This window comes from Gopherus flavomarginatus, chromosome 10 (genome assembly GCF_025201925.1).
Source record: "Gopherus flavomarginatus isolate rGopFla2 chromosome 10, rGopFla2.mat.asm, whole genome shotgun sequence".
Taxonomy (NCBI): Eukaryota; Metazoa; Chordata; order Testudines; family Testudinidae; genus Gopherus; species Gopherus flavomarginatus.
This window is the reverse complement of record NC_066626.1, coordinates 26,450,922-26,470,320: the sequence shown is the minus strand read 5'-3', so window position 1 is coordinate 26,470,320 and position 19,399 is coordinate 26,450,922. Positions and strand designations below refer to the sequence as shown.

The following is a 19,399-nucleotide window of genomic DNA, read 5'->3' as shown; positions in this document are numbered from 1 at the left end:
CTAGTGTTAAGAGACCTGAATTCAATGAAAGAAGAAAAATACTTTCACAAAAAAGCCCCCCAAAAAACAAAACAAAAATCAATTTTTTCTAGACAGCATGTAAATGAGATACTAGTAGATTAAATTCAGATTCAAAAGTGATTTGTTATAGTTACTTTAATTAATCAAAAGGTATACTGTAATGACAATTAACAGATGAATTTTTCATTAGAATACTATTTTCCACCAATTGACTAACTTTCTATTTTTATTAACTTCTGACAGATACTAAAATATTAGAGGAAGAAGCTAATAGTATTCTAAGTTATAATTTGCTAAGAGTGGTAAGCAAAGGTGATGACTAGTATAATATATTACAGAAAATCCTTGGTTCTTAAAATAGTCACTAATATGGCTGTATTTTTATTTACTTTACATTGAAATAATATTTTCAAAACATCTGAATTAACTGAAGCAACATGAACAATTCTAACACACTGTGAGATGCTTAGGTTTATGAAACAGAACTATTTTCCAAAGCAGTTCCCTATTAAGAGGCCTTGTTCCAAGAAATACTGAAAACCTGTCAAATCAGTGGGACCCACAGATGCTCAATTCTGCTCAAGAACAGGGTCGTAGAAAAGTATTTTGGTAGATTCCCAAAGACAGTTTAAATATCTACTTTAGCCATTTGCAATATACAAAAGTTACTTACCAAGTAGAGAGATGCCAGTCTAAAATTCTAGAGAAAATCGTATACATGGAATCATCATCAAACTCATTAATAGTAACCGTATTGAAATGTCGCAAGTATCGAGGAGTTATTGGGTTTCGGCCACCACCTAAAATGAGAAAGCACAATTACTGAAAATAAAATGATGAAACTAGTATTAAACTATAAATATTTAACACTTTTCTACTAATCATCTTGGGTCAGTTTCTACCAGCCTGATTGACATTAAAAAGTATCTTAACTCCAAGAACAGTCCCAATGACCGCAATGGGACTACTAGCAGAATAAGGTACTATGCAACCTGAATGAGAGCATCAGAATCTGGCTTTCTGAAAGTGAGAATAGTCTATAAAATGCATATTGAAGTGGCTAAACCTGTCCTGTTCTAAGTAAGTTTTAAACTACTTTAAAAGGCATTTCTCACAGAATTATAGAAGTATAGGACTGGAAAGGTCCCAAGGCAGGACTAAATATTATCTAGATCCGGGGTGGGGAACCTCTGGCTCACGGGCCAAATCCAGTCCGCTGCTTAATTTAATCTGGCCCACAGCAAGTCTCTGCGCCGCGGGCCGCAAGCCCTGAGCCTGGGTTTCCCCCTCCCCCAGCTCCCGGGCAGAGGGGTGATCAGGGAAGCTCCGGGTGCTGTCCTCGCCCCCAGCATGGGCTCCGCAGCTTCCAATGGGACCTGCAGGGGTGGCAGCTCCAGGCATGGGCACCACGCACTGTGCAGAGCCCCTGGCCACCCTTCCACCCAGTGGATGGACACACTGACCACTTCTGGGAGAAGTATGGAGCCAGGGAAGGCAGGGAACCTGCCTTAGCCCCGCTCCACCAGCGACTGGAAGACGCCTTAGGTAAGAGTCACCTGGCCAGAGCCCGCACCTCAAACCCCCTGCTGCACCTTAACTCCTTCCCAGACCCCACATCCCTACCTACACCCCAAACTCCAGCTCTGAGCCCTCTCCCTCACCCAAACTCCCTTCCAGACCCTGCACCCCAACCACAACCCAACCTCCATCCCTGAGCCCCCTGGCATACTCAAACTCCCTCCCAGATCCTGCACCTCTTCCTGCACCCCAACCCCCTGCTCCAGCCCAGAGCCTGTTCCCGCACCCTGAACCTCTCATTTCTGGCCCCACCCCGGAGCCTAGCGAAACTTGCACCCCCCAAGGGGCTGTGTGTGGACCACAACAGATTATTTCTGTGGGTCAATGGCCCCTGATATAAAAAAGTCTCCTCACCCTGATCAAGACCACCCCTGACAGGTGTTTGTCTAACCTTCTCTTAAAAATCTCCAATGACAGAGATTGCACCACCTCCCTTGTTTATTATACCCCGGCAGGAAATATTTCATAATGTCCAACCTAAACCGCCCTGGCTGCAATTTAAGCCCATTGTTTCTTGTCCTATATTCAGAGATTAAAGATAACAATTTTTCTCCCTCCTCCTTGTAACAATCTTTTATACACTTGAAAACTGTTATCATGTCCCCCTTCAGTCTTCTCTTCTCCAGACTGAACAAACCTAGTTTTTTCAATCTTCCCTCATAAGCCATGTTTTAAAGATCTTTATTCATTTTTGTTGCTCTTCTCTGGACTTTCTCCAATTTGTCCCTATCTTCCCTGAAATGTGGTGCCCAGAATGAGACACAATACTCCAGTTGAGGCCTAATCAGCGCAGAGTAGAGCAGAAGAATTACTTCTCATGTCTTGCTTACAACACTCCTGCTAATACATCCCAGAATGATGTTTTATTTTTTTGCAACAGTGTTATACCGTTGACTCATATTTAAGTTTGTGATCCACTATGACCCCCAAATCCCTTTCCGCAGTATTCCTTCCTAGGGATAAGTACCATTTCAAGGTCACCGTCTAGCCCCTAAACCTGGTAATACTCTGACTGGGATAGAATTTCAGTACAATAATGTAAAATCTACTACATAAATTATAGAGCATGGTGTGCTTGAAATTAGTAAGACAAATTTAGAATCTGTTATATGAGTTTCCCAGGATATACCCGTTTATTTTTGCATGTGCTAATTTCAATTACTAATTTCCAGTATATACCTGCTAATCTCTGCATGCCAGAACACAGTGGCATCCTCCACACAGCATGACCTTGCACAGCAGGAAATTAGCCCTGTCTTCCTGAAGCAGTTTGTTCTTAAAGTCTAGGAACTTAAAGTGGTCCAGAAAATTATGTTTGGAGAGAAGGGCCTGATAATTTGAGATCTCTTTTGACTATGCCTATGAGGCTTAGGAGAACATAAATCCTTAAGGCTTGAATGTGAAGGCTCAAAAACAAACGGGGTTGGGATGGGTGTCTCAGAGATTCACTTTTGTGTTTGTGAGCACACCCTTTGCTCTTGTGAGGTGGGTCCTTTCCTCTGCCCGTCTTCTCTCTGGATTTAGACACAGAATTGGGGGATCCACTCTTGGCTGATTTTGGATGATGTATGGGGGCAGTGTCTCCCTGACCTAGATCTGACTGAGGTCTCATTGAAGGTGTTTTTGAAGTTGGAGCTCTCGCACCTGCCATGTTCAGCTGGGGAAGAAGCAGCAGATATTGCACTTGGCAGAGATATGCGCTGTCCAGTGCAGTAAACGCTGTAACTGACTGAAAAGAAGCAGGGCCAAGAAACACATTTTTGAAGCCCAGAATCCTGGATATAATCCAAGTCCCACATTGACCAGGAGTGTTCCGCAGGGTGGGGATTTTAACACTAGCCAAGTATAACTATCTATTAGAACACTAACAGCAAACTAGGAATAAAATAACTTTGAATATATTTATAGGATAAAGAGAAAGGAGAAGTTCTGGACAATGGAGGATTCTGACTAGGATCATGCGGCAGTAAGAAAGAACTAGAGAGGGGGTCAGTTCGCCCCACCCCTTATACTCTTGGTGCAGAGCAAGAGGACAGCTGGGGTGTAGGCAAGGACCAACGAACACTACTTGCAAGAATTCTCCAGTCTCAGACGTATACATAGTGCAACAAACATATGGACCAGCATTCAAAAAGTAACACATTTTCTCATAGGCACTTAGAATTTTATTCATGTATAAAAGAACGTATGATGCACATATCTTACCTGCTGGTCCCATTGCACACATAATTTGAATGTCCACAAGTTTAATCATAGAGCAGTCTTTAAGGTCATACCAATTCCAATGATCTAACCACTGGCGAAGTAACTCAACTGGAGGCTGAGCACCATAGACTTCTCGTGCTGGCATATTTACATCATCTACAAAGACAACCTGAAAATGAAAATATGAAGGAAATTTTCTTTTCTAAATTTCTTTTTAATATGCCCCCTAAACCTGTGGAAACTCTGAGATCCACATGGATCTTGAAGGATCCATCAGAACCCCGGGGCATCAGCAAAGAAGATTCTGGCCTTGATCTTGCTGCCAGATCCCTACAAACCCTGGACATCACAGCTCCTGCAGGAGTTACAGTGCCAGCAGCTGACCTGAACATGGATGACTCCAGAATATGCCTTTGAGGGTGAAGTTACACAGTGTGGAGGGGGAAACAATTCTGGGTACTGTGGATTCAGTTTGCAATTATTTGCACTGGCTACTCCTGTGGATGTGGGACAGAAAACAGCCAAGATATATATCACTCACCTGCTGCCCTTATCCTCCCCTCTCCCCTGCCATCCCTTCAAGAAGCTGGAACACTGTGAGAAAGTCTCAGGATAGGTGGAAGAAAGTAAGTACCTCTCTCCCTCAGTTTGGATCTGAGGACATAGACTCCCTTACATTTACATAAACAGAATAGGAAGCACAAAAGTCTAAATTAGGAGGATTAGAACTCTGTCACTCTAGAATTACACTATGTCAATTATTCCTGCTTAATTTTACTTGAGAAATAATGCATTTAAATATTTATTTTGGTAAAAAAAAAATAGATTTCAGTTACCATTCGCTTCCCAAGAGGAGGCCCAAAAACTCCCTTCCTCCTTTTATCCAGCTTTGACATGATAATATTCTGAGTCTGAGCTGCTGTAGTTTGTGCTGAGAAATTAATGAGGAGTGGTTTGTAGACTTCTTTATTCAAGTTATTTAAAAGAAAATGCTGAAAGGATGGTGAAGAGGAAAACATTAAACCACATAGGTACATAAATCTGACAAATTTTCCAGTATTTCAGCTAAGGCACAAGACTAAAATTTATTGTCGAACATCAATATGGGACAATTTTCACAACAACTTCACAAGTCACTGCTTAAAAATGATGGGATGATAACTCATCCCTGATCATTAACGTTCAGATCTCTTTAATTTTTTATTCCAGAGATAGACCAACATTCTCTGGATAATTCAAAGTCTTAGGACCCAATTTGTTAAAGGGAAAATATACACCTAGATCTCATCATATACATTTCACATTTTCTCAGATTGTCTATATACTTACAGTATATCACACAAATTCAGTACATGATCCTCTCTTTCCAAACACAACATTCCATAATCTAACTAGGTATGATTTGATCAAGTATTGCTTGTAGAAACCTAGACACTAATTCTGTAAAAGGAGCCACAAGTGTGGACCTTTATGCCTGCACGAAGTCTCTTTGGCTTCAAAGCAACTCTATACAGGCATAAAGATGAGTGCTTGCAGTTCCATCTGAAGAACCAACACCTTAATGTGAGAAAAGCAAGCATATCTAAATGTATGGTTTTACTGTTGGCATTAATAGTATTGTGATATATTCATCCAGAAAAGCCAACGCTATGGACTAGATGACCTCCTGAGGTCCGTTCCAGCCCTGAGATTCTATGAACAAAGTTGTTTGTCTCAGCGACTGGCTGAACTACAAGTAGGACTGATTGGACTTGTAGGTGCTAAAGTTTTACATGGTTTTATTTTTGAATGCAGTTTTTTTACATAATTCTACATTTGTAAGTTCAACTTTCATGATAAAGAGATTGCACTACAGTATTTGTATTAGGTGAACTGAAAAATACTATTTCTTGTTTTTTACAGTGAAAATATTTGTAATAAAAAATAAATATAAAATGAGCACTGTACATTTTGTATTCTGTGTTGCAATTTAAATCAATATATTTGAAAATGTAGAAAACATTCAAAAATATTTAAATAAATTGTATTCTATTATTGTTTAACAGTACAATTAATTGCATGGTTAATTTTTTTTTAATTGTTTGACAGCCCTAATCTATATATTTTAAAAAAGGATGGTGTGTGAGGACTATAATTATTGAAAAAAATGAATGAATCGATGAGAAACTATATCATCTTATTCTAAAACAATCTCTACTCATGCTAAAAGGAATTTGTCAGGAAATACATTACAAATTAGAATCTCTGTAACTACTGTCGTTAGACCATCTTAATTTCCAATTTTAAAATATATTATTATTAGAATGAAAATGCATGAAAACTAGAAAGTCAGACTTTACCTTTCTATATTGAATAAGAATTTTGAGGGTTGCATAAATCAGACGTATTCCTTCAATTACAGACAAACCAAATTTACTTACAAAACAACCTACTTTGTTTTGGGCGAAATTATGCTTTCTCATAGAAAAAGAGTGGGAAGCATCATGAGTTTTTACTTTCATAGTTTCCTCCTGAAAAGGATATACTCCTATATGAAACAGGCAGGTAGTGGGTGGCTTCCACAGAAAGCTATAACTCTAACGAGAGAGTACTACTTCCATGCCTTTCCTGGTGGAATGGCTCCTTCATTAGTCATGTTTACATTTATTCCTCACCTTCTTCTGCATCACAAACCCATTCTAATATGGTATTCTGAATGCATCAGAATATGTATCAAATAATAAGAGAACCTAGATTCTTTAACCAGAATATTATCCTTTTGACAAGGCAAGCCTCATTTTATCCAGGGAAATCCCCGGGGGGTAGGAGGGCAGAGGGAGAATGAAACCATGGTGAAAAGTTGTCCTAGGGTTCCACCTCTCAAGCAGCCATGCTTCTGTCAAAACTGCAAAGCCACACAAACAAAGATTGTGCATAGGGGCCTTTTACAGAGTCCAAAGAAGGAAAGGATAATGTTGTGTTTGCACAATCTCTTTCCTTTGACAAATGTGGTTAAAAGGAGCGGATTTTTTTACTCCTTTCAACACCTCCATGGGAATATAAAAGGACATAATCTGGCCCTTCGTAGTCAAATAATGCAAAAAACTATATTGCACATGTTTGCAATGAGAAATATAATTTTTTTGGAAGAGCCCAACCATTTTTTTTTGGTTTTATACAGCTTCATATGTCTGTTTTAATCTCTGCTAACAGCTATTAGACTTGTCAGATTATACCTTTTAGATCTAAATCATAATAAACTCAACAAAAAGAATATTTAATCTCTACTCTGGATGGAAAAATCTGAACTTCTATAAAGACAAAGATAAAAGATAACAGAGAAAATAGTTATCACAACTCAAGGAAACTACAGAGTATTGTGACTGAGCAGATGATAAACTTCATGCAGGGTAAGAACCATATTTTCTTTTTTCTTCTGATCATTTCAAAATTCCCAAAGGAGGAGGGCATACCTATCACTCTGTGGATACAGAACTAAAGACTATCTTTATCAGATAGAAGCTTGTCATATACTGCATTAGAGAGAGAGAGAGAGAGAGAGAGAGATTCTATGATTAACTTCTTTGTATTTCTGCAGTAGGTAGTAGCAGCATTACCTGCTCTACTTCAAAGCGTAGTCATCCCTACCCACATGAGCCTCAGCTTCAACTGGAGCACACAAAGGCCTCAGGGTAATGAATGAAGGCCAATGACAGACCCAGCAGATAAGGGCAAAATTTCCCAATGATGATGAAGGTGGATGGGATATGACTGTCGGTGCATGGATTGTACAAGGCAGAAAATGAACTGGATCTTTCAAATGGTCATTCACACCACCTAGCATTTGGCAGAAGAATTCCTGAGAAGAGGGATGGTTACCCCTCTGAAAAACTCCTCTAGGTTTCCCAAGACCCAAATAGGGAAAGCAAAACAAAGGGGCAGCCAGTCATGACAGCACAGAGTTAAAGCCCCTGTTATTGCCAGATCAGAAGAAGGGGCATGTTTCACATGCATATAGTGGGCAAGACCCAAACCCCACTTAGCTTATTTCATGTCTCCACATGGAACATGTTAACACTAAATGGTACTGAGTGCTGGACAGCCCTTGTCAAAGAGCTCACTTGCTAGAAGATCATAATCACTGGCATCATAGCTCACTTGCCATAAAGTGATCAAGTCACTGTGGAAGCAGCAACCTTCCTCCACTCCAGTAGTCCAGATAGTAGTCAAGGCGTGGCAGTTATCAGTCAACCTCTAGCACAGAACTTAACCACACAGAACCACATCTTCTCACGCTTACTTCCTGCTCAGTTTTAACAGTGCCATTTGTTGCGGTGGCCAACAGAAGATGCATCACCAGTGGAAAAGTATGCATTCTACCACCAGCTAGCAGCAAAACTCAAATTCCATCACATTAGAGATTTCAGTGGTGTAACTGGTTGTGGTTGAAAGGGGTGTGAAATCAATAAACGTCACTATGGTTTGGATTCCCCAAATGTTCACACCATTCAGTTTCTGACACTATGTGCTGTTGAGAGATTCTCTGTCACAGGCTCCTGGTTTAGGCACCTCAATAACCATTGCTGAGCCTGGATTTCAAACAATGGACATCCATGAAAGAAACTGACCACATAGTGAAATCTCACCAGCAAACTCAGACTGTTGACTAATTGCTGCTGAGCTCTCATTGCGTTATCTAACTCCTCACAAACCAGATGTCCACACACAGTAATCGTCACCATCTTTCCAAGCCCCCTGTTGAAGCCATAAAATATACACAGGTCATCAAAGATCACATACGTAATCTCGATGCCCTCTTGGATGACATGGAGATCGCCTGGAGTTGACATGTAATGCTATATCACATGCCACCACTGAAACAATCAGCTTCAGAGGGCTGTGCAGAAACCTTGGCTTTCTGAAGAGGCCTTTGATATATTAGCAAAAATTTCAGAACATCCAAGCAGGGAGATGTCCCAGAATGTAAGTGATTGAAAGGCATTTTTTAGACCATATCAAAATGTGACTGTGAAGTCTACATCAGTTCCTTGACCAATAAAGCAGAGGATGTGCCAAAGCACAATATTCTGCATCCTATCTACAGGGCTATCTCGTGTGTGGTTGACAGCCACAAACAGCCTTCTAATAGTCTCAAGATGAAACCAAATGGCTCTTCCTGCTCATCAATGGATGAAGTCTTGGGAAGATGGAAAACACATTATGAACATGTGCAGAACCATGCACCTGCTGATGACTGCCCAGAACAACGTGAACTGGCAAACTGTATGGCTAAAGACCCAGGGACAAAAACAGAGCCTCCATCACTTGAAGCAATATGAAAGGTCTTACAAAAGTTATGGAATGGCTGTGCTGCTGGAACTGATGGTATTCCATATGAGCAGTTCAAAGATTCCTTGGAATCAGTGAGCACTGGCCTGAATCAAATGTTTTCGAAAGTATGAGCATCAGGCATAGTACTAGCAGAATGGAAACATGGTATCATAATAAAAGGGTTAAAGATCTGACATCAAGTTTGGCAACTACAGGCCAATCTTGTTGCTACTCGTCCCCAGAAAGGTTTTCTTTACTGTTCTGCGTGGTAGGACATCACTTAACAGATATCACTGTCCACAGCAATCAGGTTTCATTCCTAGGTGGTCAACAATGAACGCTGTCCTTACCCTCTGGTTTCTGGTTGAGCTGCATTGAGAATTTAATTGCCTGCTTCACATGGCATATACAGCATCAAAGCAACTTTTTATTAGGCTTACAGGTCAACACTTTGGCTGTCACTGAAAGGATTTGATGTCCCAAATGTTCTGCTAAATCTAGTGCACTATCTTCACACTGGTACCAGTGCAAGAATGTGCACTGGTTCATGGCTTTTGCCACATTTCTATACAACTTCAGGTGTGTGGCAGAGTGTATTCTCACCCTGGCACTATCCTGTTGAGCTATTGACTGGATATTAGGGCTTGCCACTCCACACATTGGAATCAAGCTTAATCAAGAAGTGTTCACTGACCAAGACTATGCCAACAATATTGCCTTGATTGTGGAAAAGCTAGAGAATTTCAGCACTGTGCTTCAAGGTTTCCAAAACACTGCCCATAATACAGGGTTGAAGATCAAGGTCCAGAACTGCAGAGCTGGGCCACCAGAAACCTTGGTGCAGAAGAGATTAAGCACTGTTGAGAATGTTGAGGCATCTGTCTACCTCAGCTGCAAGCATCGTTCAAATTACTGCAGCAAATAAGATGTCCTATGACAATTAAGTATCACCTCCTCCTCCATGAAGTCCATGTCTCTCCTATGGATGCAAAAATGTACTGAGAAACAGTTAAGGGTCTATCAAACCTGTGTATAGCTTATATTGCCATTTGGGTCAGAAACTTGGACCCTCTTAGAGGCAGATTTGGAGAGGCTAAAAGTATTCCATATGCACTGTCAGCACTAAATCCTGAGCTCAAAGTGGTTCAACTTTGTCTGAAATTCCATAATCTCGCAGAGACATGGCCTTCCTCCAATAGCCCAATACATTCAAAAGTGGTGTTGCGCACTTTTTGGCCACGTTGCCAGGATAGACAAAAACACCCCAGCACACTGCGCTTTCAGACTCTCATTGACAAGTGAAGAAGTGCACACTTTGACCCTCCCTGGCATCACCATGGGGCTGCCCCAGAGATTTGTAGATTTGCAGGACTGAGCCAGATCTCAGACCTTCACTCTGCAGTGCCTGGTATGGTGCCATTAACTGTGGACACTCTGACTGGCACAATGGTCCTCGGTAGACTATGCACATTTGATGATGATAATGATGATGAAGAATTTCTGTAGAAAATATTGCTATGTACATTTCAAGAAAACAGTGGTGTACCCAGGTTTCTTTCCACTCTTAGCTTACGTATACACTGCCACAGTAAGTCGACCTACACTACACAATGTACATTAGGTCAAATTACCATGGGGGGCTGACGTGAGAAACTCTCCCATCAACTTACCTTACTCTTCTCGTTGGGGATACAGTACAGGGGTCAACTCGAGAGATTTGGTGGGTCTTCATTAGACCCACTAAATCGACTGCCGGTGGATTCTGGCTGTAGGGTAGATGTAGCCACAGTCTCCCTTCATTTTCACAAAAGTTCTTCAGTAAAGTTATTACAAAACAAAACTAAGCCATTAATCTTGAGGCAGGATCTTTTCATCATTTAGTGAATTTTATCATGCTGAGGGAGGATGGAGGGAGAAGGAGGAAAGATATAAAATTTAAAGACCATAAAACTAAGACTTCCCAAACACTGTTTCATTCCATCATAAAACTAATAACCCGTGAATATTTTTAATCACAGACTAAATACTACTGTAATTAACACCACAAGTATTCACTTTGTTCTTAAATATTAAAACAGATACTCACATTACAAGTAGAGGTTGTCAGCTTGGAAGGACATAAAGGACTTTGAAGACATCTCAAAGAAACTGATAGGGGAATGGGCATTGGAACTTATTTTAAATAAATGTGTTTCTATTATTTATGTCTCTAATTTCACGTGATAGGCAGTTATGTACTCAAAACTAAAAGTCCCTGCCTTATTCAGTGCACAGGAAGAACAGTGACCATGTAATGAATAGCTATTAAATGTTTTATCTTCATTTCAGCGTGCTGAGCGATTCCTCTGCCAGAAGCTGGGAAGGAGTGACAGGGGATGGATCAGTTGATGATTACCTGTTCTGTTCATTCCCTCTGGGCACCAGGCACTGGCCACTGTTGGAAGACAGGATACTGGGCCAGATGGACCTTTGGTCTGACCCAATAGAGCCATTCTTATGTTATATTCCTTATTTACTGCATATTATTCTAACCCTGCTCTGAAGACAGTTATTAATTTCCTCACGGGCTTTTCTATGACATTTATCACTATATACCTGAGTACTTCAGAAACATTAATTAATTTATCTTCACATCACCCCTGTGAGATGAGAGGCAGTAGCATCCCATTTTACAGAGGGGGAATTGAGGTACAGAGAGACTGAGGTCCAAAACATCCACAAATTTTGGGTGCCCAATTTGAGATACCGAGGACCTGATTTTCAGAGTCCTTAGCATTATATAGCTTTTTATATGTTCAAAACACAGCTCCTATTGACTTCAGTAGCAGCTGTGAGCACTCAGCACTTCTGAAAGTCAGACCCCAGGGTCTCAAGTCAGGCAGCAAGAAAATGAGAAATACTAGTTGGTTAGTGACCACCGGTGAAAAGTTTGGTTTAAGTGACTTGTGTGGCATTACACAGGAACTCTTTGGCAGAGACAGGGATAGAATCTAACTCTCCAGGGCAGTACTCAACTGCATTAACTGTGACATTGTCCTTTCTTTTCTTGCAATCCCCTGCCTTGTTCACTACACATTCCAACTGCTGCAACAAATGAGGCAGGGATCCTATTGATAATCTTCTCCACTATACATCTGTGATTCATCCCTGAGCAAGTCCATCCTGTGTACTGAGTGAGGCTGGGGTTCTGTGGGAAAAATACAGATCATGTAGCTGAAAACTGTATCATTAGGCATACACACCATGGGACATTTTGAAAATGTTGAGTGCTTGCCTCCTCATACAGAGACAGTGAGTGAGTGTATGTATCTGTTTTTGAGGTCTCAGTCTAGGCCATGTAATTCTAGTAAGTATTCCAGAGCTGCTGGAACTCCTGACTTCTATACTTATATCAGAAAGAAAGCCTGGTTCAGATGCTGGAATATTTGCTGAATAGAAAGAGGTTTTAAAAAACAAAGTCAGTGGAGCTGGATGAAAATCCCTTGTTGGCAGACATTTCCCTTTCAAAAGACAGGTTATAAAGTTTAAAAATTCTGAACATGAATGAAGTCCTTGGCTGAGAAGATCTTGTTTAACCAATAATAATAGAAATTGTGCTGATACTTCCACTAGATCCAAGAACTATGGTCATCTTGGCATCCTTACAGCGACTATTACTCTTTTGGTTAGTTTCTTCTTCATTTTCTGATTTGGGAAGACACATATCATGAGTTTGGGGCACTTGTGTAACAATACATGTATTTCTTTTGCTTCCAAATTCTCCTTCTCTTGAAATGTAGAGTTATTTTCCCTTGTAGTGAGCAGATCCAGCCAAGGGACTTCCAACTGTTTGATATTTGAAGGAACCTGCCTGGAAGGTTTGCTTTCTCTTTGCGTAGCCAGTCCACTTTACCATTTTTGATTTCTGTAAAGAGTCCTTTGGGAATTTAGATTTGCTTTGCATGATTTCACCTATTACTTCTTTATTTCAGTGACTGGATCCTTTCTCCTTCCTGTTTATGTTGGTACGCAACTGCTGAAGTGGTGTCTTCTTAGACAACATCGTTTCCTCCTTCTGAACGTTCCATGAATGCTAGAAGTGCTTTTTTTTTGTTGCCTTTAGCTCAAGGAAATGTGTTTCTTCTCTTCGTGTTTTGAGCAGTTTTCTTGATTGATTAGGTGTTTCAGGTAGGCTCCAATATACTTATGTGAACTATCTATTGTGAACACCTTGCATTTCCTTTTTGTCAAAATTCCTCCAGCCAGCAATCCTTGCTGTTGTGTCCACCAACCCAGAAATTCTAGGATTGGTGTGTGTACTTGTTTCTGTTTGTTAATTGTAGTGAAGGACTTCATAAGTATTTGCATCTGCTTCTATGTAGTCTTTCACAAGATGTAATCACAATGCAGAATAGATAAATGTAATAGTGAACTGAGGAAGGTCTGTTTCTCCAAACCTGACTTTGAAGTTCAAGCCTTTCTCATGGGAAAGAAGGACTCGGCTTTGGAGAGTGTTTATTCTACTCCCCCATATAAGCAAACCCATGAGCTGGAAATATGAAAATATTTCAAGTTTGTGATGTATCTGTGTTACTGAACCTTAGTTAATGGTCAGCAGTTGCATCCCTAAATTCCTGAGGTATAGGAATGGACAAAGGTGAATGCCATCAGCCCTCAAACTTGGCTATTATCACCACCAATATCTGTATGAACACTCTCAATGTAGACAAAAGAACAAACAGAATAATTTTGTACGGTAGTGTTTGTTACTGTGTAAAAATCACAGAAATAAGTTATGACATCTTTGTTGGGAACATGGGAAAAAGGATGGTTTTGCTATGTTTTAATTAACTCCTTTGGGGGTTTGGAGGTTTAAAAGACAGAATTTATGTATCCCTGCATTATCTGCTGCCACTCCTACCATGATTTTGTCAAATAACATTTAATTTCTGGGGATTCCTAAGTGAGTTGTTGATAACTTGGAAAGGGGATTCCCCTGATCTCCAGTAACCACTATTTTATCCTATAGGCTCAAATTGGAGGCTGTTGAGGTACAATGCTGCAGCCCCACAATCTGCTCTTCTAGCATCACATCATAAATTTTCTGCAAAGCATATAATATTTCAAAAACTTTTCCTTTATCTGGTTGTAAAAGATTAGAGTAGACAACCGACTTGTATTTTAAATTAATAAATCTAGCTGAATGTTCTCAATTGCACATATCAGACTTTTGCTTTTGTGTTCTTTCAAAATAGCTATGAAATGTGAAATGTAGTATCAAATACTACTGCTCCAATTTTAGTGTAATGTGTGCAAATACAACAGATTACTTTTGAGTTAATTAGCAATGTGGCTGAATAGATCCTAAATATAGTAATCAAATATGAATTTGTCAAATGTAGCTATGTAGCACAGCTTGTTAAAATTGTGGCTGTTCCTCCTCTCAGAATGCTCAAGTTCTAGTATTGATTTGTATACCTGTAAAATTATTTTCACAATATCATTATAGTCCTTTAGATTGACTTTCACCCCACGTAATTCCAGGACAGAATACACCTCCCCATAATTCATGGATAGGACCAAGGGGCTGTATCATTGGACATCTGTTGCTGCTATTATGGTCTATGGGATGGGACAATGGCCACCAATTCAGAGGTTTGCGACTACTGAATCTGAATAAGCATTCATCCAATAGCTCCTCTCCCAGCCCACTCTAATGGCCCCTTTGGTACTTATTCTGGGACTAGTGCAGAATCCCATCTCTACAGAGCACAGGGGGGAAAAAGTCCTCTCCTGGCTATTTTACCAAAGCCCCCTTACCATGAGAGGAGGGGTTTCAAGAGGTTTAAGTGGAGCAAAGAACATTAAACAGAGCTCCCCAAAATGAAGTGAATTTTACCCTTTGAAAGCTCAGTAAATTGGCAGGATTGTCATTTTCTACTCAGTGAAGATCCATCATAACAGATGCAGGTCAGGAATGAGAGATATTAGCATAATTTGTTTGGAAAAGCCTGAATTGTAGAAGTCAGCACTAGACAACAATACTACACTTCCATTTTCACCAGTAAGAAAATTTCAGCAACCATATTACAGAGATTTTAATTGATTGATTATTCAGTTACACTTTCCTAATATTTCATCAATATGACAACATAAAAGTTAAATTAAACAAAGCCCGCTATATTCCTAAATTGCAATTTTAATTTTCCAATGTTGTTAATGAATAGTGAGTTTATAAAAATCAGAATTAGCACTAATGAAAAGAGCCACTTTCCTGAATAACTCCAGTTCATCTAATCACAGATAGCACTAGCACAATGATTAATTGCATTAATAACACTTTAATTATGGTAGGGGGAGCGGACGAGAGAAAGAGAGAGAAATGTTTGTAGGTTGACAATAAATCTTCAGAGAATTTTAATAGAGGTTTGATTGGGATCAGAAAGACACATGTCCTAGATAATGAATCTATAACTTCATGCAACGTAGTTGTAGCTATGTTGGTCCCAGGATATTAGAGAGAGAAGATGGGTGAGGTAATATGTTTTACTGGACTAACTTCTGTTGGTGAGAGAGGCAAGGCTGTCTCTTTCATCAACAAAAGTTGGTCCAATAAAAGATATTACACCTCACCCATCTTGTCTCTCTCGAACTTCTCAGACATGGATAATTGAATTTAACTCAAAGGAGCTTTGCTGGGTAAAAAGTAATCCTTTGATATTTTTGTTTAGTACTTGCACTCCTAAAGGTAAGCAACACTATAGTGAAAATAATTCTATTTTTATATTTATCCAAAGCAATCATAATAACTTTTAGAGTAATGTAAAGCATTCTGATAATTTGTTTAAAACAAAATTTGTCTCTATACCAAACAAATTATGATATATATTGTAGTAGATATTTTCCACAGTAAACACTGACAGATTCTTCAAAGTTGAATATACTATACCAGTTCAACTATAAGACCTTACATTTTTTTCTTGAAACCATGTTTATTCTCTATTTTAAGCATTTAATTACAGAATCAGTGTGTGTATCATTATTTTGCCTCTCAGCTACATAAAATTTTTGACAAACGAAGCCCTGATAGACAAAGAGATACTGTTTTTACCACCTTGTAAACTTCCAATAAACAGAAAACAGACTTGTCAAGAAATCTGAGATATAATCAAGCACTATATAATTTACTAAAAATAATCCATAGGATTATTTTGACAAGGAACAAATCATTATAAACTGTTTTTGTCAGTCAAGTTCTCATTGGGTCCCTCATGTGAGCCTAAATGCCCAAAAATTATGTTAGATGGAATTTGCTGTCTACTGTGCACACTCACTTTACTTGGTGAATTAGTAAAGTCTACACAGTTGCACCAATCATACACTGGAATTTTAAAGAATCTTGTGATCACAATAATAAAAGGAAAGTTATAATAGAATAATACAATAGAAGCAATAATACAAACAAAGTTTTATCAGCATGTTCTGATGATGCCAATAAATCATGACACCAGAGCTTAAGGCCTCAATTCAGCAAAGCACTTAAGTATGTGCTTAACTTTAAAGTTGACAGGATTTAAGACATGCTTAAAGTTACGCATGTGCTTACATTCTTTGCTGTATAGCGATGATTTTCTGAATCAGAGTCTAAGTGGTGTTTTAGCAGAACGCCAAGGCTGAATGTTTTTGCTCAGAAATATTTTTCATAACATACTAGTATATTTCAACTTAAATTATATTTCTATATACTGGATTCACACCACATCATTATTATTTATCTCGCTGTCATTACAGGTGAATACCAAACTTTAAAAGCAGCAAAGGCCAAGATGTGTATCATGTATCAGGAGCAAACGATTTTCTTTTTTCCCTCACAGTTACACAGGATGAACACAGTACTGTTACTTGAACTTAATAAAAACTGATGAACTTTTCTGATCTACATGTTTAATAAATAAAACCAATATTAGCCATAATTTCACATCTGAATTTCCAGTAATTTGTTTCTCGATTTGCTTTTATCTACAATTTTGGCAGTTTAGTCTTCACCATACACATTTTAAACCATATATAGTTTCAGTTTAGAAAAACAAAACACTTACAATAATATAGATACTCTTTCCAGTTCCTGTTGGTCCCACAAATATAGAAGGTTTTTGATGCACTGTCAGCAACTCCATTAACGCAGAGTATCGAATAGTATCCAGAGTTGGAACAATGATTTCATTAAACATCATATCTCGAGGTATGGGAGGAGCTGATTTGAGTGTTTCCACCCAGGGTTCCCATAATCCTGCTCCCTGTTTTAAATTATATGAATATTCAAACATTTAATAGTAAGCAGTAAAACCAAAAAGGTCTGTATTAATATAGTGAATTGTACTATAGATGAACACTTATAGGATAATCACTACTAAAAGTTGTTATTTTCATGTTTGTTTTAGTATCAAAAATTGGACTAAACTTAACCAGTTTTGTGCTTTCAATTAAATACAGAGAACCAGCTGATGCTTATATGAGCAAAGACACAGAAATAAAGATTTTGTCCTAAAGAAAATAAACAATTACTGGAACTTTTCAGGACAATTTCTCACTAGAAAAATAATAATAAATTTCTTACCTGATAATTTTCTCTCTTTTAGCAACTTCTCTCCTAATTCATCACTAATATGTGATACCTTTCTGTGGAACTCAGAGTTCAGTGTGGCTGGAGTCTCCAGGACTAAGCCCCACCCTCCATCTCAAGCTGCCAGAAGACTTCGTTAAAGGTGCAGAAATACTCCAGTAACCAATTATTGTCATTATGACAACAATTTGTAATTATTGACTAGCCTTAAGGAAATTATTATGTGCAAGTCTCCCTTTAGAGAAAGATTTCAATATGTTAACAAATCATATTCCTGACATTTACCAGACTACCAGAGTGAGATGAATAGAGAGAAGTTGCTAACAGAAAGAAAATTGTCAGGTAAGAAATTTCTCATTCTGCTGCACAACTTCTCTCCTCATTCATCACTAAAGGAAAACACTGAATAGTGAATCACAGAAATAGACAAAAAAAGGATGAGCAGAGTTTTAATTATTATCAGAGTAGAATAATAGAAAGAAATATGAATTATCCCCATATAGAGCAAGATATTTGCAATTTAAGGAATTTTATGTGAAGCCACACGACAACACCTTTCTATCAAATGATGCCTCTGCAGAGAAATGGAGCCTACTTTGCAAACCTTTCCCAGATGAGGTTCATATACTTTTCCACACAGTACCACTGGGGAACTTATAGAGGGAGCATTACCTCCTTCTTCAGGATTCCCAGATGCTTACCATGCCAACTGGTGCAAGATTTTAACAGATTGTCTGCAACAACTTTGAGGCCCTCAGGTTCTGGCATTTTGGACACAATCAGTTGAAGAGGGTACAACTGGCAAATGTATTCCATACACTTGAGATATATCTTCAGAACTCCAGGAATAATTATTTATGACACAACCTTCTTAAGGGGTAGTAAGGATTGCTACTCTTAAGAGCTGGGTGAAACCTTAATATGGCTTGAGCTAAAACCTCTTTAAACTGATGCATCCACCATTTAAGTCAATTGTAAGAGACAGTTTAGGGGCCACACCTAAAACAAAGCCTAACAGAGTCTTTCCAGAAACTAGCAACAGTTAGGCAAAGGGTTCAACTGGGTATTGAGACCAGGTGGGTATAGGATTGGGATGGGGAGAGAATACACAGAAACTGAAAACAGACTGAAAGAGACACATGAAGGAACAGCTGAAATATGTGGCTAATCCTGGAAGAAACCTGGGGAAAGGTTTTTTGTGTTACAGTGTAGGCTGAAACATGTGTTCTTGGTGTAGTGAGCAAAAGAAGCCATTTCCTGCTACTTGGTTCAGAGACACAGAACTTTGTACATTATTTGTAAACACAAAACTGCATCAAAAATATCTATCACCAATTTCTATTCCAAACTGCTCAATTAGAAAAGGGTCAACAGTACAAAATGAGGGTCAACAGTATAAAATGATGGGAGAACTATTTTCCAATAATTGTGGAAGGAAGAATTTACCTGGAAGGTTTCTGGAACTATACACTGAAAAATTATGAATGTTTCTCTGATCATGGCACTAACTGACATTTTATCTATGAATGTATACATATGCATAACTTGTGACCTGAGCCTTGCTGTAACAACTAAGAACCTTTTCTTAAGACTCTGGATGCAGAAGATACAGCAAAGGGAAGAGTCTTGTATAGGAACTGTGAGCTCTCAGACACAAATGCTCTTTGTCTTTGTCATAATGAT

The 19,399-nt window shown here is 38.9% G+C and overlaps 1 protein-coding gene across 8 annotated transcripts in view; it reads right to left on the bottom strand.

The window, feature by feature from the left end:
- Nucleotides 1–19,399, bottom strand: part of DNAH7 (dynein axonemal heavy chain 7) — a 275,290-nt gene that overhangs the window by 101,390 nt on the left and 154,501 nt on the right. For all 8 annotated transcript variants that reach the window (XM_050969448.1, XM_050969447.1, XM_050969454.1 and 5 more), the window contains 4 exons: nt 17,193–17,390; nt 4,641–4,796; nt 3,805–3,973; nt 695–821 (listed from right to left, as the gene is read on the bottom strand). In XM_050969448.1, coding sequence (XP_050825405.1) covers nt 695–821; nt 3,805–3,973; nt 4,641–4,796; nt 17,193–17,390 — 650 coding nt within the window. The remainder of the gene's footprint in view (nt 1–694; nt 822–3,804; nt 3,974–4,640; nt 4,797–17,192; nt 17,391–19,399) is intronic.